The sequence below is a fragment of the Nicotiana tabacum genome, chromosome 14 (genome assembly GCF_000715075.1).
Source record: "Nicotiana tabacum cultivar K326 chromosome 14, ASM71507v2, whole genome shotgun sequence".
NCBI classification, from domain to species: Eukaryota; Viridiplantae; Streptophyta; class Magnoliopsida; order Solanales; family Solanaceae; genus Nicotiana; species Nicotiana tabacum.
In genome coordinates, this window is record NC_134093.1 from 79,757,775 (window position 1) to 79,784,241 (window position 26,467).

Below are 26,467 nucleotides of genomic sequence, written 5' to 3' on the forward strand. Positions count from 1 at the left end.
TTCTTTTCATTTTTATTTTGGTGTAATAAGGAGTTCAGCAAGCAGTAACAGCAGCAACAGTAGTGAAATCACAACTTCTCGGTAGTTCCAGCTACCAAACATTTCTAGAACTACACTGACCTGATTCCTTTATAGCAGAGGATATGTAGGCAACCTCAGAAGCAAGGTTCGGTCAAAAATTTTCAAAACACTTCAAATGGAGTATCCAAACGGGCAAAAATCGCTCATATTCGCTCACTTTATCTTTGCCCAAAAACTCTTCGTGTTTTCGAGCAAAGAGGCAGCTATGAGCACATAATTTTTGCCCGACGGAAAATACTCCTACAAATTCAAAATAGGTTTTTCTAACTATTTTAATTTTTTATAGAATTTTTAGGGATTTCTTGTTAATTGTTGCTTGCATTATTGCATATTTAACATTGTAAAATCATGAGAAAAATACCAAAAATGTCTAAAATATTTCATGCATAGCATTTTAGGTCTTAATTGCATTTAGGATTTAATTACATAAGTTAATTGCGTTATTAAACAAAAAAAATCAAAAAAATATTGGTCATTTTTGTATTTTTAGCTTTTAGTTGCAAATTAGTAATTTCCTTTCATTAGTCTTAAGTTAATTAATTACTTTTATGTTAGAAATAGAAAATAAATTTAATTATACAAATTAGATTTGATGTATGACTTAGTTTAAGATTTTAATTAATATTATTAAGCTAAAAATCAAGAAGAAAAAAAGAAGAAGAAAGAAAGCTTGCTTAATTCCAGATTGGGCCACAACCATTTTCAGTGGCCCAATTGCCCCAAAAGTCCGTCCAGCCCAACACCTTTTCCCCCTACCCAGCTTCTGACCCGCCCTGAACCCATGACCCGCCCCATCTCCCTCTCTAAATCCTAGCCACCCACTAACTTTAATCCAACAGCTCACCTTTTTTCCTCACACCAAATATAACACAAACCCTAATCCTAAAAGAAACTAACCCAGCCGCATCTCCTCAACCCCCCACCTTGGTCCGCCGCTACAACATGCCCAAACTCACCGGAATCAGGCGAGTTAACTCGCAAACTCGTGCACATGGTCCCTCCTCATCTCCTTTCTCCACGTCACTCTAATCCTAAGGGATTTCTGACAAAACGAAATTATTCTTTCCGAATTTTACGCACTCCCTCTTATTTTTCTGTCAGAGTTATGCTCTTTTGGCGAAAATAGGAAAACTGTGGGGCGTAGGATTGAGTCACACTCGATCTACTCCTTACATCTGTCTTATCTCGCCAAACCGAGATTGTTTTTTGGATTTTTGGGGGTGATTTTCGGATTCCTTGGCATCCAAGGAGAGAAGGTTCGAGTGAATCTGTAAATAGGAAGGATTTTCAGTCATAGAGGAGGGGATTTCTTTTTAGGGCAGAAATTTTGAGGAAAATTAGGGAGTGCTCTTCTTCTTCTCGATTGTCCTCTACGGTTTTCTTTTAAGTTTTAGTGTCAAAAAATACAAAAACAAAAAAAGGCTAAAAGGCCACTGCATCGTTTCAGTAGTTTTTTCTGAGTTTCGCTTGATTCTGGGCTAAATTCGGAAGTTATTCCTTCTGTACTGCTACTGTTTATGCTGCTCTGTTAAACTTGGCTTTATACCTGGTTTTCTGACATTTATTTGGTCCCTTATTTGTTGTTTCCTGCCACTAGGTATGTACAAATTTGCCTTTTAGCTTCCTGTTGCAATTATGAATAAGTTCGGATTATCTGATGTTGTTTGTGTCTGATCTCTTTACTATGTTTCACTGCAATTGCTTCCGTGTAAATTTCTGGTTTTGATTATTCATTTGAACTAAATATGGTGATTCATGTTATTTTTGACTAGTTTACACAACTACTCAATGTCATTGTGTAGGTTTAATATCACATATTCATCATTGTTTTGATTTACAACTTTTATATATTAAAATCATCTCATAATGAGTTTATTGTTTAGTGTATGATGGTTTATTCTTTGAAAATCAGTGGTTCATAATCAAAATGATATCTATACTAATAGATTAATCATACGTGTTGCCTAGCCATTTAGCTGTTATGCATGACAGAGCCGATTAATAAGAGTAGCCCAGTGGCTATTTTTTTATAAATCAGAGGTCTGTCCGAAGGAACGAGAGGTGTATGATTCAAGAATAGCAATGGTCGTGCAAGATATTGTGAATGGAATCATGGAATGCGTTGAACTAGCTTTAGATTGTTGAAATTTGTAATCTAAATCCCAAGCCCAGTTACTGTACATGATTGTTAAATTCTTGACCCCATGCCTTCATGAAATATACATAGTTGTCGATAATGAATTGTATTTGTTTACTTGAAAATTTTCATTATTATTGACAAAATCAGCGTATAGATCCATATGTCTTTGAGTTCATATACTTGGGTTTCAATTTACGTATGCCTCCACTAGAGAAATCAATTAGTTGAATTTATGCTCTTTTACTCCGAGACCATGGGTTGTATTCATATATGGCCAGATTGTGAATTTAAGTTGAGCAAAGGCCAACATCTGGAACGTGTTGGCCAAAATGATGAGAACTTTCTTTAAGTTAATATTAGTAAATACATGCAGCTGGCTCCAATTTTAGCAGAATGCTTAACCATTGTCAAACATTTCCAAAAAATTTAGATGCGGTTAATATTACTCATTCCCCTTAGCAAATTTACATTCATTTTTCACAAAATCCATATCCATAATCATGACTTCCACAATAATCTCAAAGAAGTTTAGGAAAATAATTCAAATAATCGTAACAATGCCTTAGGCGTGCATTTAATCGATTGCGTGACATGACTATGATTTCCCAAAAATAAATCAAAGTACGTGTTCGCGCGACTTTGGCCAACAATCTTAGTAAAGTGTCATTAATTGTGTACACGTACGCGTGACATACTTTTTGGCGCACCAAACAAATGGATTCACACACACGTGGTTCTTTTTCAAGATAATTTCATAATGCCATAATCAAGTAATTTAAAAGCGGTAAAAGGTAAAATGCACATAGGATCTAAAATACGTAATTAAATAATTTAATTAAGCCATGTATGATTAAAGCGACCGTGCTAAAACTACGGAATCCGGGAGTGCCTAACACCTTCTCCCGAGTTAACAAAATTCCTTACCCGGTCTTCTGGTTTTTGCAGACTTTAAACAGAGTCAAAATTCCTCGATTTGGGATTTAAAATAAACCTGTTACTTAGGACACCATAAATTATACTAAGTAGCGACTCTGATTAAATAAATAATCTCATTTCGATTAATGTCACTTTAATTGGAAAAACTCCCCTATCCCCTCGGGAAAAAGGAGGTGTGACAATGACGACATGGAAGATTTTATGATATAGTAAAATCAATAAATTTCTCAAAAATAGCTCAAGGCTCCAGACAACATATATAAAACCTCAAAACAATCAAGAGAGATGGAAAAGTAAATCAGCATAGGACAACACCTTCTTTAATCCAGATTTTAATAAATATAAATTAATGCCTCATTTTAAACTTATTTAACAATTATTTGCAGATAAGGATTTCCATAATGAATTTAATTCCAAGAAAATATCAAATCAACAAGCACACGAAATTCACATAAAAATTTAAGTGACAATAACATCAAATTATCATATAAGATACAATTTCGATAAACAAGAAACGAGGCATGACACATAAAGGATTTAATAAGTGCCAACAATTTCTAGTTTAATACATAAGGATGTCTACAATTTTAACCGGTATAATTTGCACATATAAACCAAGTACGTACTCGTCACCTCGCGTACATGGTTTTCAACTACACAATTTCCACATAAGACTCAATGCCTAAGAGGTAATTCCCCCACTCAAGCTTAGGCAAGATACTTACCTTTTTGAAGTTATGCCAATATTCCAAAATAGTCGTCTTGCTTGAATAAATCCTCTGGACAGATCGAATATATTCAAATTAATTGTATAACTTCATTAAAATTTATCAAAAATAATTTCGGATAATATAACATCGACTAAAACTTTTTACATTACAAGTCAACCAAAAGTCAATGCGGGGACCACCTCTCAGAACCCGATGGAATTTTTACGAAATTCAAACACCCATTCCGATACGAGTTCAACCATACCAATTTTATCAAATTCCGATAACGAATCGACCTCCAAATCCTCAATTTAAAGTCTATAAACGTTCTACCATTTTCAACCCAAAACATTAATTTAATGATAAAAATAACAGATTCAGTTAATTTAACCAAAATTGAGTTAAGAACTCTTACCACGATGTTTTCCTTAAAAATCTCCCTAAAATCGCCTCTCCCCGAGCTCCAAATCGTCAAAGATGAAAAATGGGACGAAGTCCTATTTTCAGAACTTAAATCTACTGCCCAGTCATTTCCTCTATGCGATCGCGGCAAAACACCCACGATCGCGAAGCACAAAATTTTCCAGCCCTTATTTACTCTATGCGATCACGGCCATTCTCCCGCGATCGCGAAGAACAAATTCCCCAACAGCCTTGTCCAACTTCTTCCGGACAACCTCTAGTATAATGGTCATAATATTTTGTACAAAACTCCAAATAATGAATGGTTTAAATTTCTGAAAACTAGACACCAAGACACCATTCATGTTTTGGTCATCTCCCAATTTCTTATAGATTTCAAGATATAAGCTTCCAAAGTCAACCCTATGCAGCACAAATTTCTTCTTCGCGATTTCCAAACTCTTTCCGGACAACCTGTAGAATATCAACCATAAGCTTCCAAAGTCGGGTCAGTGCAGCAGAAAATTTCCTCTACGCGATCGCGAAAGTCCTTCCGCGATCGCGATTCACTGACCATTTTTCCCCATTTTGTGCTTCGCGATCACGGCCAATTCCACGCGATCGCATAGCACACTGCTGTAGCCAAAAACCAACAGCTATAAATGGCCTAGAAATGGTCTGAAACCACCCCGAAACTCACCCGAGCCACTCGGGACCCCGTCCGAACATACCAATAAGTCTCAAAACATATTACGAACTTAGTCGAAACCTCAAATCACATCAAACAACGCTAAAACCATGAATCATACCCCAATTCAAGCTTAATGAAACTAAGAAATTTCAACTTTTACATTTGACGCCGAAACCTATCAAATCAAGTCCGATTGACCTTAAATTTTGCACACAAGTCATAAATGACATAACGGACCTATGAAAAATTTTAGAACTGGATTCCGACCCCGATATCAAAAAGTCAACTCCCCGGTCAAACTTTTAACTTAAACTTTTTATTTTCGCCATTTCAAGCCTAATTTAACTACGGGCTTCCAAATAATTTTCTGGACACACTCCTAAGTCCAAAATTACCATATAAAGCTATTGGAATCATCAAAACTCTATTCTGGGGTCGTTTACTCAAAAGTCCAACTCCAGTAAACTCTTTTTATTTAAGCCTTAGAAATAAGGATTGTTCTTCCAATTTAATTAAGAACCTTCCAAAAACCAAACTTGATCACACATGCAAGTCATAATTTGTATTACGAAGTTGCTCAGGATATTAAGTCGTTGAACGGGACGTAAATTCTTAAAATGATAAGTCGGGTTGTTACATGAGTAAACGACCTCATATCGGAGTTTTGACAGTTCCATTAGGTCCGGATGATGATTTTGGACTTAGGCATATGTCTGAATTTGGATTTGGAGGTCTGTAGGTTGATTTGATACTTTTGGGAAAAAGTTGGAAGATTAAAGGTTTAGAAGGTTGATAGGTTTGACTGAGAGTTGACTTTATCGATATCGGATCCGGATTGTCATTTCGGGAGTTGGTGTAGGTCTGTTGTGTTATTTGGGACTTGCATATAAAATTTGAGGTCATTCCGAGTTGATTTGGTATGATTCGGCATGAGTTTTAGAAGTTTAAAATGATGTGTGATTCATGGTTTTGATGTTGTTTGGTGTAATTTGAGGCCTCGAGTATGTTTGTGTTATGTTTTGGGACTGGCTTGTGTGATTGGACGGGATCGTAGGGGCCTCGGGTGTGTTTCGGATGTGTTTGGGTTGTGTCGCGCTCTCATTTGATGTTTTGGCGTCGATTCTTTAGGACTAAAGGGTACCATATTGAGAAAACGGAATTTTATTTGTGATTAGATTGAATCATTAGATCCGTATCGTAATTACGGAACCATAGCAACAAGAATCATCGAATTCCGAGATCATATGAGAGAGTTATGCTCATTTCTGTGTCGGTATGGTGGTTTCTGGTGCGAACCTTTGTTGTTCGCGAATGCGAGAGATATTCCTCAAATGTGAAGAAGGATTTCTGGGTTGAATGGTCAACACAAAAAATTTCTCTTCGTGAACGCGAAGGTGTCCCGCAAAGGCAAAGAACAAAAATCACCTGGCAGTGTTTTAAATGGCTAGACCGAGCATTTTAGTATTTTGAGCATATCTTGAATTCTAAAGCTCCGTTTGAGGTGATGTTTACGGTGTTTTTATCCTTTCAACAAGAGGGTAAATATCAAACCTTTATTTTGATATTTTTCTATGATTATTCCCGTTGGTTATAATTTTTATCTGTATTTGGATTGTAGAAATTGGGATTTTGAGCCCCAAAGTTAAGAAATGGTAAATCATTGATTTGAGGGTCAATTCATAGATGAAATTGGATGATTTTATGGATATATACTATATAAGTTAAGGGTAATATTTATTTTTGATAATTTTCAGAATCCGGGTATGTGGGCTCGGGGTTGACTATGTTGACTTTTCGAGTGGAGTTGGAAATTATTATAAATTGTTAAATTACGAGTATTGGAGTATATTTTGATTGGTTTGCGCGTTGTTTGATTAGTTACGGATTGTTTGGCATCAGTTTGATTAGTTAGAGAGGCGTTAGAGCCGGTTATCAGATTTCAGAGTGAGGTAAGTCTTTTGTCTAACCTTATGAAAGAGAATTTACCCCTTAGGTGTTATATTAATTATGTGCTACATGTTGTGGGAGCTACGCATGTATGAGGTGACGGGTGTTCGCGTGTATGCTAGAATTTTTTATTATGTCCAGGCAGACTTAGACTCACGCCATGCTTTAATTATATTATTTGAGTTATTCTTGCCTGTTTAAATGCTATAATTTACATTTAACCCGATACTAGACTCGCGTAGAGTATCGGACTTGCTATATTAGATACTTGACGAGCTACTTGATTAGCCGTGGATAGCTCGTGGAAATTGTACTTTCCTTTACGGACTTCTTCCGCGTTGTGCGTATTTGTCCAATAAGTTTTCTTGAATTTTATAACTCACACGTATATTCGTGAGTGAGGTCAGTGACCCTTTAAAGTTCCATATTCTAATGGGATCGGGCTGAATGCCTCAGCAATACTCTTATGGGATCGGGCCATTCGCCTCGGCAGAGTAACATATTCTTATAAGATCGGGTCGTTCGCCTCGGTAGTATCATATATCGTATTCTTATGGCATCAGGCCGTTAGCCTCGGCAGGATTATGTATCACACTCTTATAGGATCGGGTCACTCGCCTCGGTAGAACCATCCGAAATACTTGATAAGGAGTCCGCGTACTCAAGAGTTTCCTAACTTGAGATGTGACCATTGATTTCATGTTGACCGTTACGTATTCCACTTGAGGAGGTATCCGATAATTGAGGACTTTGTGTTCACTGTTCAGTTATAGACCGTATTATTTGCCTATATCAGTTCTCATTGTTTACTTACCATGTTTCATACTTCTCTACGTTATTATATTTGATTTAGTGGACCACTACTAAGTGTCAATGTCCCTCGTCACTACCACTTCGGGGTTAGGCTAGATACTTACTGGATACGCGTTGATTTACGTACTCACGCTACACTTCTGCACTGAATGTGTAGGTACTGAGGCATGTACATTAGGTGGCCATCTTGCCGCATTGGCGCAGCTGTTAGGGGGCTTTATGGTGAACTTCATTCTATGCTACGATTCACAACACACAAAGTCTCCATCTTATTTAGTTATTATATCTAGTCTATTTTATATTCCAGACAGATGTTGTGGTTGTGTTATATTGTTCTAGTAGATGCTCATGCTCTTGTGATAATAGGTTTTGGGGGTTCCTAGTGGATGTTCATTATTTTATTTCACGTTATTATTATAACTTCACTTTATGATTTATTTATATTCTAAAATTTGGTAAAGAAAAGCACACGTTTCTATGAGTGATAGATTCTATTCTATTTATTTAATGAAATTCCTGATTTTAAAAATTTAAAATGGATAGTTAAGTGGAGGTTCACGCATTGGCTTGCCTAGCAGTATAGTTAGGCGCCATCACGACCTATTATGGGATTTGGGTCGTGACAGCTTGGTATCAGAGCACTAGGTTCATTTAGGTTTCACGAGTCATGAGCAAGTCTAGTAGAGTCTTCCGGATCGGTATTGAGACGTCTGTATGTATCTTCAAGAGGCTACATGGCTGTTAGGAAGAACTTCCCTTTCTTGATTCCTTGTCGTGCGATTTGATTTCGGTTGAAGCTTATGTCTTCAGTTCATTCCTATTCATTGGAACACAATATTGAGCACTCGATATTAGTTAGGCATCGAGGAGTTGTGGTGGGTCTACAGGTGTGCTACCGGATGTTTTCTCCTGAACTATGAGGGCAAACTACTATTGTTGCCTCGTGGAAGGGTGTTCAGTCATTTCAGTTCAGTGTTGGTATTGCCCACAGATTCAGGGCTATACACAGTATATTGCGATGATCATACATTGTTATCATGAAGTACTAGTGTGAATAGTAGGGTGTTTGCTTATGTGTTGCGGCATTGAGTGCTTCAGGAGAAGGGTTGTTCGGTTTGTGATTGGAAGATTCGATATTAAATTCCAGTGCAGGAGATGCAATTAGGCCAAAGATGTTCAGGTTTTGGTTAAAGGAGTAGCGAGATTTGACATCTCCAAACATGGTGGAATTCTTGTTTGTGTTGTGGTGTCGTCGTCCTTGTTTGAATGCACTAAGGCTCGTTAGTATGATAGTTTTCATTTGTTTGCCTCTAGGGCACGGTGTTGTGAAATGGTACCTAAGAAGCAGTTATCAGAGATGATGGTGTGTTGCAACTTCATAATCGAATCGGGGTTTCCCGTGTTGATGGTACAAGAAAGATGATCCCTGAGGTGGCTTCTGTACTTAGGGAGTACGAATGTGATGAGAAGGGGCTCAATCGGAATGTAGGAAAATGTGAATATTTGATTATCGTTTTGGGATGAAATATGGCTCCGAGTTTTAAACATATTGTTGGACCTTCAGTTGATGTTAATGAATGGATGGATTCTTACGGCTGGTGGATGAGTGTGGACCTAGGGAGATTAATTGATTTCATAATGGATGTAATGATGGCAATGTTGCTGGGGGATGCCGATATGAGGTTACACTGGTAGGTTATCTCCTGTGAGAAGGTTACGGATTACATGATTTCTGGTAAAATTCCTATGAAGAGTTCTACTTTCTATCCAGCATGAAGCATGTATTACGATGTGGCCTTGGATCGCGTAAAGAAGGGGGTGCGACTATTAGGAGGTTTAGAATGCATTTGGGACCGGTAATTCGTTGCGTGTTATGATTAGTACAATAAGAGCTTGTGAAATATTTGGATGAGTAATTGTGTGAGGTCATGGTAGCTAGGGGAGAAGTCATTGTGGGTCCTTCGGTTTTGCAATTATGGTTTAAAGCTAAGTGGGGGAGCCTACCATCGAAGATTGGGTCGCGTGATTATGTGCCTTTGCAGTTTCTGGCTAGTGGTACTTGGAGGATTAGTTATGATCAAGGAAGAGAACATGAGGGGTAATTCGATCAAGGAATTTGATGGATGTGTGCTACATTTCACCTTATTGATATGTGCAGGTTTTGAAAAGACCCTAATTTGATATTTCTTCGTGAATGTGATGTGCTAGGGAAGAGATTCATTTGATTGCTTCTTCTGGAGTGTTCGTGTGCTAACGGAGCACTGGTTTTTGGCTATATATTCGGAACCAAGTCATAGTGGGCGACTCTCAATGATGGTTCTAGTGGATTTAAGAATTAAATTACGGTGCCTAAGGATTTTTATGTTCGTCGTGTGGCTAAGGAATTATTTTTGCAGCGGAATGTGAAAGAGACTTGGAGTATTTCTATGAATATCATCGGGTCTACGATGCAGTGTTAGAAAAATGGGAGAAACAGCTTCGAATTCGCAGAAGATCTAATTAGCGCAAGTGTATCAGTTGGAATTACTATAGACTGCATGAGGAGGGTATAAAATGGCTTATGGGTATTGAAATGATGTGGTCTCGTTATTTGGATCACTCGAGATGACTATTAATTGGGATCTATTATGTGATTAAATAGAGGTATTGATTCTGAAGGCAAGTCAAGAAAAAAATCGGAAGAAGCTGAGTCAGCCTAGTAGTGGTTTGGATCGGCATGGTTAAGGAAATGATCGGTTCCTTCGGTGTGTAAAGGAAATACAAGTGTTTTTTGGTTGTATGTGCGTGCTTGACATCCTCCGTAATTTGATTGATTTTGAGGTATTTGATTCTGATGATTTTGATTATGTGTAAATAGGTATCGGAAGAGTTATGACGGTTAAGAACACGGCTTGAGTTCTATGTATTTTGCGGCTATGGGAAAGTTGGTTGTGTGTCGCGATTATTCTTATAAAATGAGTTAAGTGAAAGGTTCTAGCTGATGAAATGTTTGTTCTATTGGTGGTTCAGGAGTTATGATGAAATTCTTGTACTCTCGCGTAGCAGCATGATAGGTGCAGTGAGCAGCATGAAATTGGAATTTGAGGATCATGGTTGTGATCCAGTTTTGACAGGAATGTCACGAGCTCGGAAGAGCTGGGGAGAGATTTCAGATGTTCAGAGTATGTTGGCGCTATTGTTGTGTCGCTTGAGAATGGTGTTTTGTGGAAGAGGCATTGTGTATTGATTTAGGGATTTTTTATTTGCATTACAGTAATAGTATGGTTGGTAGCCATGGATGTGCAGATTTTGCTACCTGGTGCGGAAGGTCGTGGGAATATCTCCCGCGGGATGATTGTATAAGTGTGACATGTCAGCCATTTATGTGATATAGATTAAAATCAGGTATGAAGATTTTGCTTTGGTCGTTGATTGGAGGGTTTATGTCTGAGAGACGCTCTGTTCCTTTGGTTGCGGACTGTGGAAGTTTGTTCCTGATTTGACGGTTGATCGTGTGTGTCATGGATAGGGTCATTGTGGATCTTTGGAAGGTTATTGGCCTATTTTGGGATGATCAGAATCGGCTTGGGGGTCTGTTGGTAGACCTAATGTGAATGTATATTCTACGCAAGATCAGATATGGTTATTCGGCATAACATTTCTTACGGATGAGTCTGCGGGCATTAGATGTTATTCTTGTCGTCATCTAAGTAGAATACTTGACTTTTCCATGTGCAAGACCACAAAAAGTATTCCCCCTAAAGCTCAGCTCTGCGAAGGCCTTTCGGAGATTGACCTTTCTTTCTCTTCTTCCCGGTCTGATCGGTCGAGCTCTCGTAATCGATCACTCATATGTCCATTTTGTTCTGGATAGCGCTCATCTCCAACTCTATTTCCAACCTGCTGAGGTGGTGTAGTGACAGGTGAGAGCAATAACAACAAAAGCAGCTGAAGAAATTCATGTATTACTCCATTATGCCATGTGGGTGGTGAGACGGCTTGATTATTCACATGTGTGATGTGATCATGTGCAGGTTGTGGTGTTATATGAGCAAGACAGTTCTCGAGATGCTTGTTGTTTATTGCACCTTAGTCGTGCTAAGGCCTTTGTAGCGCATGGTGCTATCTATCTCTCCAGGGTTATGTTTATGCACTTGGCATGCTTGTGGTTGATATATGTGTGTTTAGTGGGTATGACATTTTGGATCGATGAATGATCCTTTACTGACGGTTATGGGTGAATCAGGTGGCACGCCGCCACGGGTATGATGTTTGGATCGGGTTGCACGCTGCAACGGTATCATGTATGGATCGGGTTGCACGATGCAACAGTGAGATGTTGAGTACAGTTCCTTATACTTATTTTGTGTGTTTTGTTTCTCATCTCTGAGATAGGTTCATAGCATTGGTTTGGTTGTTTTTGTTCGTTGCGCATGCCAAATATTCTTGTATTCGGGTTCGTTATTCCTTATTGGTAATATTCGAGTTGTGGCTTGTTAGCTCATTGATAGTGTCATATGAGATTTTAGACGGTGTTTGAGGTGGCTTATTTCTCGAACAGCTTGTACTAGGTGAGGCTGTAGACATATAAAATTTATTGGGTTTAGTCCATACAATATTTGGATTAAATTCAATTGGGTTAAATAATTAATTTCGACTTTACAAATTAAATTAGTCCATTTCTATTATTTGCAAGCCCAAGGTCCATTTCATCTTAAGTCCCAGACTCATGCCATGTGTCAACTGACATGGCATATCCTATCAAGCTCAAAGCCAACAAGATGATGCCACGTGTGAAATGATGTATCAATCCTAGACTAAAACAGTGACCAATCAAGAGTTGCCAAGTGTCTAAAATGACATGTCTTGTCCAATCACAAGCAAGCTTATCACATAACTTATGTGATAAGTTTGATGACTCACATGAGCCAATCAGAATCAAGCAAGAGAGTTCATATTTAGTTGGACTGTCCATCCTCTACAACTATAAATAGAGGGGTTACATAACTCTATGGGGACATTCAGAATTGGAAAAGAGCATTCCGCAATTGGTAAAGGCATCCACAAACAGAGAGATCAATCATCAAGTGCATAGTTCCTCAACAAAGGAGTGATCAACGGAGTTCTTTCCAGAGATCAATCCATAACAACAAAGTGCCGCTCGATGTTTTTGGCGATTAAATACATCACAAGGAGGTCTGCATCATCCTACATTCAAGAAAGACTCTTCTCAAGCCCTCGAATCACGGAGAATTTTAGAGAGGAGAATCAAGGGATACATAGAATTGTACTCATAAATATTTATCAATAAATTCTATTTTTTATTCATATTATTTTTGTTGCAATTTATTTTGTCGTACTACGAAAATTTGTTGCGAACAGATTTTGGCATGCTTAGTGGGACCAATTCTACCCTTTATCTCTCCTTCTTGCAAGTTGAAAACTATAAACTTCAGATCTACTACTGCAATGGCCTTTTGCAAGTGTGATGATATTTCATGCAGAGATGCTATTGTTGCCGCATCCGCTGAGCTCAATCATGTTGGACCAATAACATGGATCAAGTTCAAGGATAGTGGCTTGGATGGATCCGAATACTTTGCCTCCTTGGAGATGGCAAAGAAGAGCAGATCTCATGTGACATCTGCAACCGCAATCTTTGGGGGCAATACCACATTCTCGCTATTTGACGAACTTTCTCAAACAGCCTCCAACCTTGGTGAATTTGAGGATTTGGTGGAATCTCCAGTTTTATCAAAGGTCAACGCCTTAATGACTGATGCAACTAACGTGGATGAAAAGTTTTCCATGATGGAACAGACTATAGAAGTCTTGAAGAAATCCGTTGAAGACAAACACCTTCAAATCGCTCAACTCATGAACAAATTGGAGGCCTATGTACCTGAAGAGTCCAGCCACGTCACTCCTCGTTCACATGGCTCCACCTCGAAAATGTTGAGGAATTGCTTGCCAAGTTCAACATTCAAAAGGAAAAGCACTCCGCTTCAGTTGCAGCGTTATCTGTCCAACAATTGCAAGACATGATAACAAATACCATCAAAGCTCAATATGGCGGACCATCACAAAGTTTGTTGTACTACTCTAAGCCGAATACTAAGCGGATTGATTTTCTAACCATGCCAACCAATTATCAACCACCAAAGCTGTATCAATTTGATGGTAAAGAAAACCCAAGGCAACATATTGCTCACATTGTCGAGACTTGTAGCAATGCGGAATGCATGGTGAACTTTTGGTAAATCAATTTGTTCATTCGCTGAAAGGAAACACATTTGATATGTATATTGACTTGGATCCCAAGTCTATTGATAGTTGGGAGCAACTTGAGAAGGAATTCCTCAATCATTTTTATAGTACCCGAAGAACTGTAATCATGATAGAGCTGACAGGCACCAAGCAAAGGAAGGACGAATCTGTGGTGGATTACATCAATCGTTGGAGAGCGTTAAGTTTGGACTGCAAGGATAGCCTTTTAGAAATATTTGTTGTGGAGATATGCATTCACGGAATGCACTAGGGTCTTTTGTACATCCTACAAGGGATCAAACCATAAACTTTTGAAGAACTTTCAACGCGAGCTCACGACATAGAGTTAAGCATCGCAAGTCATGGAAAGGCATCTCCATTTGCTGATCAGAAGGAGTTCAAGAAAAATATTGCATCAAAGCACCAAACCAAAGAATCTATAGCAGTGAAAGCAACTTCCGTGAAAGTCTCGGCCAAGAAAAAAAGGTAAAGGAGGATAAAACCACAAGTCAATATCCCTAAGAGGATAAACGTCGTCCCACCTTGAAGGAATTAGAGGAAAAGGTTTATCCATTTCCAAATTCAAAAGTACCCACAATCCTTGATGAATTGCTGGCCAAGAAAGTCATCGATCTCCCTGAATCAAAAAGGCCTGAGGAAATTGGTAAAGTTGGTGATCTGAAATACTGCAAATTTCATCGCGTCATTAGCCACCCTACAGAGAAATTTTTCATCTTGAATGAGAAAATCATGGCTCTTGTAAGTGAAGGAAAAATCATCATAGACATGGATGAAATAGCATAAGCAAATCATGCAAGTATCACGCTCAAGGAAAAGGAGTAGTCAAGGTTGCAGAACATGTCAAGCATTGCCTTCTTACAATTTGGAAGTTTCGAGCCCGTTGAAGTTGATCTTCCAAGGAAAACTCTTAAAGGTTCACTAGAGCTGGACACTCAGTCCAAAGACAAAGACGATGAGGGTTGGACTCTAGTCATTCACAAGAAATGAAAACATCAAGCAGTTTTGAGGCTACGACTTCCTAAGCCAAGAGCAAAAATAAGTGATGTGGATAAGCTACAACCACCAAGAATTATCAAATCTTCTATTAGCAAGAATATTAACGGTGACTTATCGCCGAAGTTTTGAAAGCCCATCACATTGCATGAATTCTTCCTAGAAAATTCCTTCATGGAGGTCACATTGGTGCAACTCATGTAGTTTCTAGTACTGATGAAACAAAGGAAAGCAACGATGAGCTTGCTCCAATGAAAACAAAAGAACATCATGATAACGGAAAAGTTGTCACATGTTTTGCAACAATTTCCGTCACAGATGATGACTTGCTACTGGGGTCTAAGCCACATAACAGACCTTTGTTCGTTGTAGGGCCATTAGGGAACAATATCTCAATCGCATACTTTGTTGATGATAGTTCGGCTATCAACATCATACCGAAGATGGTGCTAAAAAATCTTGGGATCTCTATCGATGAGCTATCCAAAAGTAATCTAACAATCCAAGGTTTCAAACAAGGAGGACAATGAGCCATAGGTATGATCCGCGTACGATTATCCATTGGTGAGATAAAATCAAACACCTTGATTCACATCATAGATGCCAAAACATCATACAACTTGTTGCTTAGACGTCCTTGGATTTATGAGAATGGAGTGTTATCGTCTATTTTGCATCAATGTCTGAAGTATAGAAGGAATGGAGAGATAGTCAAAATTGATGCAGACATCAATTCTTTCACTGAGACGGAGTCATACTTTGCAGATGCAAAATTCTACCTAGTTTCTTGTGAACCGAGTGTGGAGAAACCATCATCAGTCGATAAAGCTGATGTGAAGTCAGAAGAAGAAAATGAGGCTCAATGGGCTACCGCCAAGCTTCCTAAGAAGAGAACTGAAGAAGTCTCCATTAAGATATCATCATCTGAAGGTGACATACAGACAAAGACTCCTAAGGAGCATCTGATTTTTCGCTATGTTCCGCGTAAGCATCGAAAGAAAGGGCATCCTTTTTTACAGGAATGTACTCCAAAGAAGCGAATGAGTCACAAAGCTATCCAACATTTGAAGGAGCATATGATTGTCCCAGTTGCACAAATCCCATCCGTGAGTTGTGAGTCTACTAAAGGCAATCTCCTAGCTGATAAAATAAAAGGGAACTTTGATCCTAAGGCTTTCATACTGCTTGAAAAGTCTGGTTACAACTTTTCAAATCCATCAAGACTAGGAGAACTCAAAGATGAAGCCATTGGTGAAAAGATACATGGGCTTACTGAGTCCCAAATGAGGTTGAGAAAGCAAGGGCACTACGTCGCTACTCCTAAGTTTGGGTTAGGATTCCATTTGGCAGAGCCTTTTCGAATTTCATCTAAGAGAAACAAAGAGATAGCTTCATCGCAACACACCTCGGTAGAGGATACGAAGGAAGTTAAAGACAAGAAAATAAAACAAACTGCTTCAGTGTTTGATCACATTGAAGGCTCAACACCTTGTGCCTTATTATTTGAAAGGCTAGGTCACAAAAGTGAATGTGTATCTCCCAAACATCTAAAGGGTGTGGTTGATATCTCAAAGACCTCTATCTTTTGTCACTTGGGAACTACGAAGAAGTCACCATCTAGAAATAAGTTGTCAAAACATGAGGAGCACGGTCACTGTGATGTTGTTGTTGACAAGGAAATCTATAGTACTTTCCCATCACGTATGAAGAGGAAGTCCATTTTGTCAATATCTACAGATGGTCCGCTGAAGGTGAAAATGAGTACCATCGTTTACACTTGCCAGCCTCATAGAGAAACAAGGAAAGAGGAAGGAGCCATGCCAACCATCCAAGGAAGTCAAAGAGAAAAGTTAGAGTTTGTGGAAACATCCCATTACATAACAGTGGAAGATAGCCCATGCCTTGAAATTAATGATGATGTCCACGAGGCTCCCCCTCAATTGGAAGATGGTGGGAAATCAACTATAGATGAGCTTAAAGAACTCAATTTAGGAACTCTAGAAGATCCACGCCCAACCTTCATTAGTGAGCTTCTTACGCCTCAAGAGGAGGATGAATACTTCAAATTGTTAACTGAGTACAAAGATGTCTTCGCTTGGTCGTATAAAGAAATGCCTGGACTTAGTCCTAAGGTAGTCGTTCATCATTTGGGAATCAAGTGTGCAGCACGCCCTATGAAGCAGTCATAACTCATGTTTCGACCCGAGTTAGTACCACAAATTGAAGCCGAAGTCAACAAGCTCATCGAGGCGGGATTTATTCAAGAGGTGAAATACCCGTCATGAATCTCGAATATTGTACCTGTCAAGAAGAAGAATGGATAAATATGTGTTTGTGTTGACTTTCGTGACCTAAACAAGGCATGTCCGAAAGATGACTTTCCGCTACCAATTACTGAATTCATGGGTGATGCTACAACAGGGCATGAATCTATGTCATTCATGCATGGGTCCTCCGGATACAATCAAATCAGAATATCTCCAAAAGATGAAGAGTGTACCGCTTTACGAACTCCAAAAGGGATATACTATTACAAAGTGATGCCCTTCGGTTTGAAGAATGGTGGTGCCACCTACCAACGTGCAATGCAAAACATCTCTGATGACATTCTTCATAAGAGAGTTGAATGCTACGTTGATGACTTAGTGGTGAAGACAAAGCATAGGCGCAACTACCTTGAAGACCTTCGGATTATTTTCGAAAGGTTAAGAAAATTCAACCTGAAGATGAATCCACCTAAATGTGCATTTGGAGTTACCTCAGGAAAGTTTCTTGGCTTCATTGTGCATCATCGTGGAATTGAAGTTGATCTCGCAAAGATTGATGCCATTCAAAAAATACCTGAGCCGAAGAACTTGAGGGAGCTTCGCAGTCTCCAAGGAAACTTAGCATTCATCCGGAGGCTCATCTCTAATCTGGACGGACGGTGTCAACCCCTCAATCATCTATTGAGGAAGGATGTCCCTTTTCACTGGGATAAGTCATGTGAAAATGCTTTTGAAAGCATCAAAAGGTACTTGCTGAATCCACTTGTGTTAGGGGCATCAATGCTTGGGAATCCATTGATACTCTACATTGTGGCACAAGAACGCTCACTTGAGGAACTACTTGCTCAAGAGAACGATGAAGGAAAGGAACAAGCCTTGTACTACCTCAGTCAAACTCTGATAGGAGCTGAGTTGAACCACACGCCTATTGAGAAAATATGCTTAGAATTACTTTATGCAATAGTGAAACTAAGGCATTATTTTGAAGCATACACCATCAAACTCATCTCTCGAGTAGATCCTGTGAAGTTCGTGATGACTCGACCTATTCTTTCCGGACGCCTAGCAGGATGGTCCATATTGTTTAACCAATATGAGATCACATATACACCTCAAAGGCTATGAAAGGACAACCACTCGTTGATTTTCTAGATGATCACCCTCTTCCGGCGGAATACGAGATATATGATGAGCTTCCAGATGAAGACGTTTTGTTCATTGAAGAATTGCCACCATGGACAATGTTCTTTGATGGATCCGCACGTCGTAACGGTGCGGGTGAATGTGTTGTGTTGATCTCTCCAGAAAGATGAGTCTTTCCATTCTCCTTAGTTTTAGGTGAAACATGTTCCAACAATGCTGCAGAGTACCAAGCTTTGATCATCGGTCTTGATATGGCATTAGACATGAAGATTCTACAGTTGAAGATCTACGACGACTCGAAGTTGATCATCAACCAACTTTTGGGGTGTTATGAGGTAAAGAAGGAAGATCTCTTGCCATACCATCAACATGCTTCTAGTTTACTTGAAAGATTTGACCAAGTGTTCTTAAACCACGTACCAAAAAAATAAAATCACAAGGCTGATGCTTTGGATAACTTGGCCACGACGATGGCACTTGGAGAGAATGAGTCAACAAAGGTATATGTGCGTGATCAATGGGTTGTTCCTAGACTTCTTGTTCTTCAAATCAACGAAAGCCATCATACGTCTGTTCGAGTGATTGAAGAAGAAGATTGGAGGCAACCACTGATAGAGTACCTTGAACACGGAAAGTTACCTGAGGATCCGCGACAAAGAACAGACATCAAGCAAAGGGCACCACGATTCATCTTCTATAAGGGGACATTGTTTTGCCGCTCTTTTGAAGGGACTATTCTTGCGATGTCTTGACAAAGAATAAGCCCGCCAAGCGATAGAGGAAGCATATTCTGGCTCATGTGGAGCACACCAATCTGGTCCTAAGCTCCATTTTCGCATCAAGAGGATGGGCTACTACTAGACGACAATGGTGAAAGATTGCATGGAGCATGCCAAAAAATGTCAAGCGTGTCAATTTCATGCCAACTACATCCACCAACCTCCAGAGCCTCTTCATCTAGCTGTAGCTTCGTGGCCATTTGATGCGTGGGGACTTGACATTGTTGGACCACTTCCAATGTCATCAAAGGGACAGATGTATATATTGGCTGCCACAAACTACTTCTCTAGATGGGCTGAAGCTGTTCCACTCAAGGAAGTGAAAAAGGAAATTGTTGCCGATTTTATCAAGTTAAATATAATTTTTAGGTACGGCATACCAAGATACATAATCACTGATAATGGAACACCATTTGACAATAAGCTCGTAAGCAGTCTATGCGAGAAGTTCGGTTTCAAGCAACATAAGTCTTCAATGTATAATGCACCCGCCAACGGCCTTGCTGAAGCTTTTAATAAGACGCTTGGTAACCTTTTGAAGAAAGTTGTTGCAAAGAATAATAGGGATTGGCATGAAAAAATTGGTGAAGCTTTTTGATCATATCGTACAACCTTCAGGACTACTATACAATCAACTCCTTACTCTTTGGTGTATGGCGTAGAAGCAGTCCTTCCACTAGAGCAACAAATTCCATCATTGCAGATCGCAATCCAAGAAGGACTCGCGTCCGAAGAGAATGCTCAACTTCTCCTAGTAGAGTTAGAGGCATTGGATGAGAAAAGATTGTAAGCGCAATAAAAATTGGAGTGATATCAAGCTCGACTATCTAGATCCTTCAACAAGAAAGTGCGGCCACGATCATTCCAAGTGGGAGACTTGGTCCTAGCTATTCGAAGACCCATAATTCTCAACAAACGCATAGGCGACAAGTTTACTTCGAAATGGGATGGGCCATATGTTGTGAAAGAAGCATATTCAAGTGGCGCATACAAAATTGTTGATAAGGATGGTCTCATAGTTTGTCCAATCAACGGTAAATTTTTTAAGCAATACTTCCCATGAAAGTTACCTATGCTCCTCGACACACGAGCCTAAACTGCAAATCATGACTCTCCTTGACACATGAGCCTAAACTACACATTGTTATACTCCTGGCCCGCATTAGTTTAAATTGTGTACAGCCAAAAAATAAAAAGAGTCTGCTAGGTTGAAAACTTCGAAAGAGGCGGCCTAGGCAAAAGTCAAGACCAAAAAAAACGTCAGCTAGGTTGAAAACCTTGCGAGAGGCAGCCTAGGCAAAAATTAGGACAAAATAAAACAAAAAAATGCATCTCTCTGAACTAAGTTATGACTTAATCCCCTTCACCGAGGTACGTAGGCAGCTTAGAATTTCATTCTAAGTTTAGTCGCGTGAGTTTTAAAAAAACAAAAAGAATGGTTTGGCTTATGGGATCGTCACATTAACTCTATCAAGTACATAGGCATATATAAATATGAGAAAGAAGATAATTTGCATTAAAGTGTGAAAGATATTTTATTGCTTCAATGTTGCAAAAGTTGATACATCCAGAAATGTGGAGACAAAAGAGACAAAAGAGATTAGACATTATCCTATACAAAGCCTAAGTAATTAAAATGATCGTAAACTAGGCTTTGTTGTTGGTGCGTCTTAAATGTTTTTCCAAGTCTGTATGACGTCTCCATATTTAATACCATTCTCGATGCATGTCTCTCGCGTTCAATAGTTGTGATGATCTCTTGACCACGTATCATGTTGTTAGGCCTCGAGCATGATAGTTTGCTTTTCTTGTGCAAGTGTTGGTTGAAGGTCCCATATATGAGAAGTCGTCTCTCTTAAAAAAATCTTCAATCACCATGGGAGCCGCCATTGATGAACTTCAAGACTATTAACAAATCAAGTGCAACAGTTGGTGAAAGGGTGGCTCGGCATCTTGTATGATATCTCAATCTGATATCTGGACCCTTTGAGGTTCTTTGTGAGCCTGCAAAATAAATAAATGAAGAAATAAGATTTGTGAAGCATGATAGCTAAAGTTACTACACGTAAGACTATAGAGCCAATTTCAAGAAAAACAAATTTGTAGGACAACTTAGAGAGCATAGAGATGGAAAGCAAGCTCAATGGACGACGGGATCAACTTTTGAAAGCTATTGCGGACCATCTGGAAGACGTTCTGCCCCTAACATTTTATATGTTGTAGATTTGGATGTCTAATTTCCAACAACACAAACTGTTTGCTATTGAGGAGGCTCCTAACTCAAGATATGATTTTGTTTACCGAAACTACACGAATTTGAAAGTTTAATGCAACTAGGTTGCACTTTGGGAATTTGAAAGTTTAATGCAACTAGGTTGCACTTTGGGAATTTTCTGTTTCAAATGTTATGCAGCTTTATGAGTTACTTTCAAACTCCATAAACAGATCGCAATTTGGAGATTCCTAGCTCGAGATATGAATTTTTCCACTGGAGCACGCAAAGTTGAAAAGCAGCAAGACAGGCGTCTAGATCAACTTCAAGAAATTATTGCGACCAATCTGGAAGGAATACTTCTGTGATATTTTGAGAATTTTCTTATCTCTGATCTTATTTCCATTGGTGCAAATGTCTTGTGATTTTTACGTTCCTAGCCCAAGATATGATTTTCTTTATCTAGATTGCGCAAATCTGGAAATCAAGTACAGTTAGATGTCTGTAGCAATTTCAAAATATTATGGCAGATGTTCTGAAAGGATTTTTGCGTGGTATTTATAGATATTGTGATTTTCGGTATTTTCTTTCCAACATCACAAAGATATTGCAATTTCGATACCTGTAGCTTAAGATATGAATTTCTCGACGAGAGTGCACAAAGCTAAAAAGCAGGAAGGAAGACATTAGGAGCGACTTCAAAATAATATTGCGGCCAATCTAAAAGGATTTCTGTCATGATATTTTTAGATGTTGTAGGTCTCAAACTTTTCTTTCCGATGACATAGATGTTTGATGATTTAGACATTCCTAGCTTGAAATATGTACTTTTTAATGATAGCATGCAGTGCTATGAAGTCGAAATGACAGACGTATGCATTGCCTTCGAAAGTTTATTCTAACTTGTCCTGATAGAATTTGCCCCTAAATTATGTATATGTCTCTGTGGTGCAAGTTTTGATTCTATAGAATCAAGTGGATTACAGTTTGGACCCTCCTAGGTTGACATACAAATTTTCAACAAGAGCATGCAGTGCTATGAAGTCAAGCGACAAATATTTGAGTTCTGATTCTTTACGAAGAAGCGGCTTGTGATTTCATCACGCTCGTGCTAATGAATGGATATCTTTGCGGAGATGTGCCAATTGCTTGATCGTCAAGGTTGGAAAGGACTGCTCCAAATAGTGTCAATTTCGTCAAGCTGCAAAACAAATGAGACGCGCCATATGCTCGCTTGCCAAGAAGAATATGGTTGCTCCAACTCCAAGCCTCTTCGAGCCAATCCGCAAGGATGAGATGTGCCATGTGCTCTCTCGCCAAGGATGGAATACTGTCACTGCAAGCCTCTTTCTCACCAAGCCTCTAGGAGGGAACACTTTATCTAGCTTTCTATGACAAATTGCAAGAACAGCGTGCTTCGTCTACTTCTTGGGACATGGAATGCCATGTACATATTCGGCCAACTATAAGAAGAGGATGCTCTATGGATTTATTCGCTAAGTTGAAAGAAGTCGTCTACACCAAGTCTCGATGGATACGAAGTTTTCATGCACATATTCGCCTGCAGAAAAAACAAAAAGATATTGTTGAACATGTTTCACTTCAGTGAGAGCGCGCAAAGCTAAAGAAACTCGTCTCCTAATGTCTAGAAAATATCTGGGAAGATATAGGGTTAATCTAATTATAATCTTTATATATTTTGTAGCTCTAGAATTCTACTTTCCGACGCCATAAATCTCTTATGATTTCAACGATGCTATACCAAGATATGAGTCTTTTGTGAAGGCGCACAAAGATGTAAATTTGAGCACGACAGCATCTGAAACGAAATTTCAAAATAATACCCGAGAAGCTACAGAAGGAATTTCGCCCCAAATTTTTGATATGTTGAAGTAATTGAAGTGTAGTGTCAAGAGGATTAGACGGGTTGTGTTTCCGGTGTTCCTACGACAACATATGTTGGTTTTCTCCACAGATGCCTAAAGATTATTATCCCGGATAGATTCTGCAGCAAAAGGGAAAAGATTTTAGAGGCCTCGGTGCCAACGGAACGAAGCTTTTGGTTATGTCTAGTTGATTGGTGCCAATGACACGAAGCTTTGATTCAGCAGCAGGTACCGGTGTCAATGACATGAGGCTTAAACTCATCACAATAGATAAATGTACTTGCGACTCGAAATTCGGATCAGCGTGACAGGTAATAGCGCCAACGACACGAAGCATGAAACTATTGCCAAGTTTAATATAAAAACAACCATCTAAATAGCTGAAGATTTGCAGATTCGAACTTCTTTTCTGCGTGATGTCAATTCCTGCCAGATAAATAGGAAAAGGAGATTTCGATGCCCTCAGTGCCAACAACGAAGTTTTTGCATATTTTGCAATCTCTGTGTCAATTACACAATGATTTATTGTCTCGAAGCCCTTGGGTTGCTTCTAGTTCTCACTTTTTCTATTCTAAAAGAATTGCTGCAACAACAAAAATGAGCAAGTCATGCATTATCAAAAGTTAAGAACTAGGAAAAAAAAGAGAAGTAAAGAAAGAATGAGCGAAAGCAGTTCATGAAAGCAATTTAATTTGAGATGGGTGAAAAACTAATATTAGCTCTGGTACTTCGCCTAGTTAGAGAGAAAGGTTCTTTTTATTTTTGGCCGATGCAAGAAGACAACTTTCTTGTTACACCCTATATTTTCGTACATAAAAATGCATCGTAAGCAAACTAATGTAGGACCAAAAATGAGATAATATTTAAAAGTATATAAATTAATTTAATTATGTTACCTCTGAGGTTACAAATATTGAATATCATGAACAACAAGTACAAAGAGGGTTGGACGGTTCAGAAGCTAAAGCAATTGAAGAAAATAATATTTCGTCGAAAGTCGACAAGTTGGGAATGTTATAACATATACCTTTGGGGTGAGACTAGGGTGCTTAACATGATAAGGAGATTATGTTATGATTTATATTAGTCGTATGACATCCGTGTGTTATGTTTTGAAGTCAAGAGAGTTGTGGAACAAAAGTCGATGAAAGTCATCACAAGTTACATTCATAAGTTTTACTGAAACTTTGGGTCAAATATAACTGCGATTTTCTCCCAATATACTTAGAGTTATGGGGTGTTCCACCCATCAAATTAAATATCTATGAGTCTATTTTCCAACGCATTAAACCGTTTGTCAATATGACATTGGAGTAGAAAGATATGGGCATTTGTGCGATACTGCGCAAGCTGCTAGGTGACAAGTAGGTGTGTCACCTACTTGCTTAAATGAGAGCCCAAAAAATGGGCCATTTCGGGTCGTCCAAAGAGGCCTTTTAAGGGCCTATTTTCTTCATATATTAAACTTAAAATAGAGCATAATAACCAGACATAAGCTCTGCAAAGAATCCTCCCAAAAATTTCCCACAAACCCTAATTGATTTTCTCTCCCTTTCAAGTTCCAATTGGAGGTAAAACCTAGAGTTTGAAGAACCAAGATAAGAGCTGAGTTATCCAACAAATAAGGTGAGTTTACTTCTCTCTTTCAACCAATTTTTCTTCTGTAAATTCATGGTAAGTCGTTCTATACTTGTAAGAACTCACGGGACGGTGATCGGAAGCCGTGAGTTCGAGTTATTCACTTGTAGCGGACTGTTCTGTGTTGCTGTTAGACTGCGTGTTTTACTACTATTTTGTGGAGTTTTGGAGGAGGAAGAGGGTTTATAAACACCATATAAATGTAGGGTGGTTGGCTGGTCATTCGTCATAACATTTTCGGGTCATTTGACACTACTACGGTGGTCGTTTTGTGTACGAAGAGATTGGGGTGTGTTGGGCTGTTTTGTAGTATTTGATGGTGTATATAGGGCTGGAAAATGATGTATATATGTTGTTATTGTTCTGTTCTTGTATTGTTGGTGTTATCTTGAATTTGGAGGAAGTAAGGATTATAGGGGAGATGCTGCCCGTTTTAATACAAAATAGGTTTGTCGTTCGTTGTGCGATAGTTGTACCTTTCGTAACTTAACGATAGTATTATTATCATTCTTGTAGATTAAGGTGCGAAGAGGTGAGTTCAACTTGGTGAGTGGAAAGATTGTGATAAGGTATGTTAAGGCTAAGCCTTCCTTCATTTTGGCATGATCTCGTAGCTACATGTGTTAGTAATGAGACAAAAAGAGAAGTTCATATTCATGAATTTATTCACACTATTCTAGTCTCATAAGTTACAATATTATTCCTTATCGAGACTCTATATTCAATTTTAGTATTTTCTTCTTCCAGTCAAGAGAGCAGCAAGCCTATATATACAGTATTATAGTATTTTCATTACCATCGAGCTATAATCGATGGGCAGGCCCCTATTGGGCAACCTCTGATTAGATGGAAAGTTATATACCGAGCCTACTGTGGCCGAGCGCCTATGAGCGAGCCCAACATGGTCGAGATACATAGCCTAGTATGGCCGAGCGCCTATGAGCGAGCCTACTATGGTAGAGCAGTTATATATACCGAGCCTTATAAGGCCGTACAATTATTTTACTTACTATATTGAAGGAGTTGAGTCAGTATCAGCAGGTAAGTATATCTCCAGATCATCTTTGACTCCCAGTTACTTCCAGTTATTATATTATCAGTTCAGTTTCGATTTTCAGTTATGTTATTGCCTTACATACTCGGTACATTATTTCGTACTGACGTCCCTTTTCCGGGGACGCTGCATTTCATGCATGCAGGTTCAGATAGACAGACGAGTAGATCTCCTCAGTAGGTGTTTCCCGAGTTTAGCCTGATCGGTAAGCTCCACGTCTTTCGGAGTTGCCAGGTCTAGAGTGTTGTGTACATCTTATGTATATCTGTATATATGTTATGGGTAGGTCGGGGCCCTGTTCCGATCATAGTACATCTATCAGTAGAGGCTTGTAGACATATCCTGTTGGTTAGTTTAGTATGTTGGGTTTGTAGGCCTGGTATGTATATTTGATGGTTTGTCAGCTGTAGTAGCTATGACAGCCTTGTCGGCCTAGCTTTATATTGATGTTTAGTTAGCGCTAGTTTCCATTCAGTTTTATATTTTGCTTCGCAAATTGTCTTGCAAG

At 38.9% G+C, this 26,467-nt stretch overlaps 1 protein-coding gene and 1 long non-coding RNA gene across 2 annotated transcripts; both read left to right on the top strand.

Annotated features, from left to right (window-relative positions):
• Positions 1-931: 931 nt before the first annotated feature.
• LOC107761207 (uncharacterized) lies at positions 932-2,335 on the top strand. The gene is made up of 2 exons (XR_001642534.2): positions 932-1,678; positions 2,050-2,335. It is a non-coding gene; the product is annotated as an uncharacterized LOC107761207 (long non-coding RNA).
• Positions 2,336-15,519: 13,184 nt separating this feature from the next.
• On the top strand, positions 15,520-17,169 carry LOC142169006 (uncharacterized). Its single transcript, XM_075230198.1, has one exon. The coding sequence runs from the start codon at positions 15,520-15,522 to the stop codon at positions 17,167-17,169; it is 1,650 nt and encodes a 549-aa protein (XP_075086299.1).
• The last annotated feature ends 9,298 nt before the right edge of the window (positions 17,170-26,467 follow it).

Coding starts and splice junctions, on each gene's coding strand:
- LOC142169006 (XM_075230198.1), top strand. CDS start 15,520: ATGATCCGCGTACGATTATCCATTGGTGAGATAAAATCAAACACCTTG.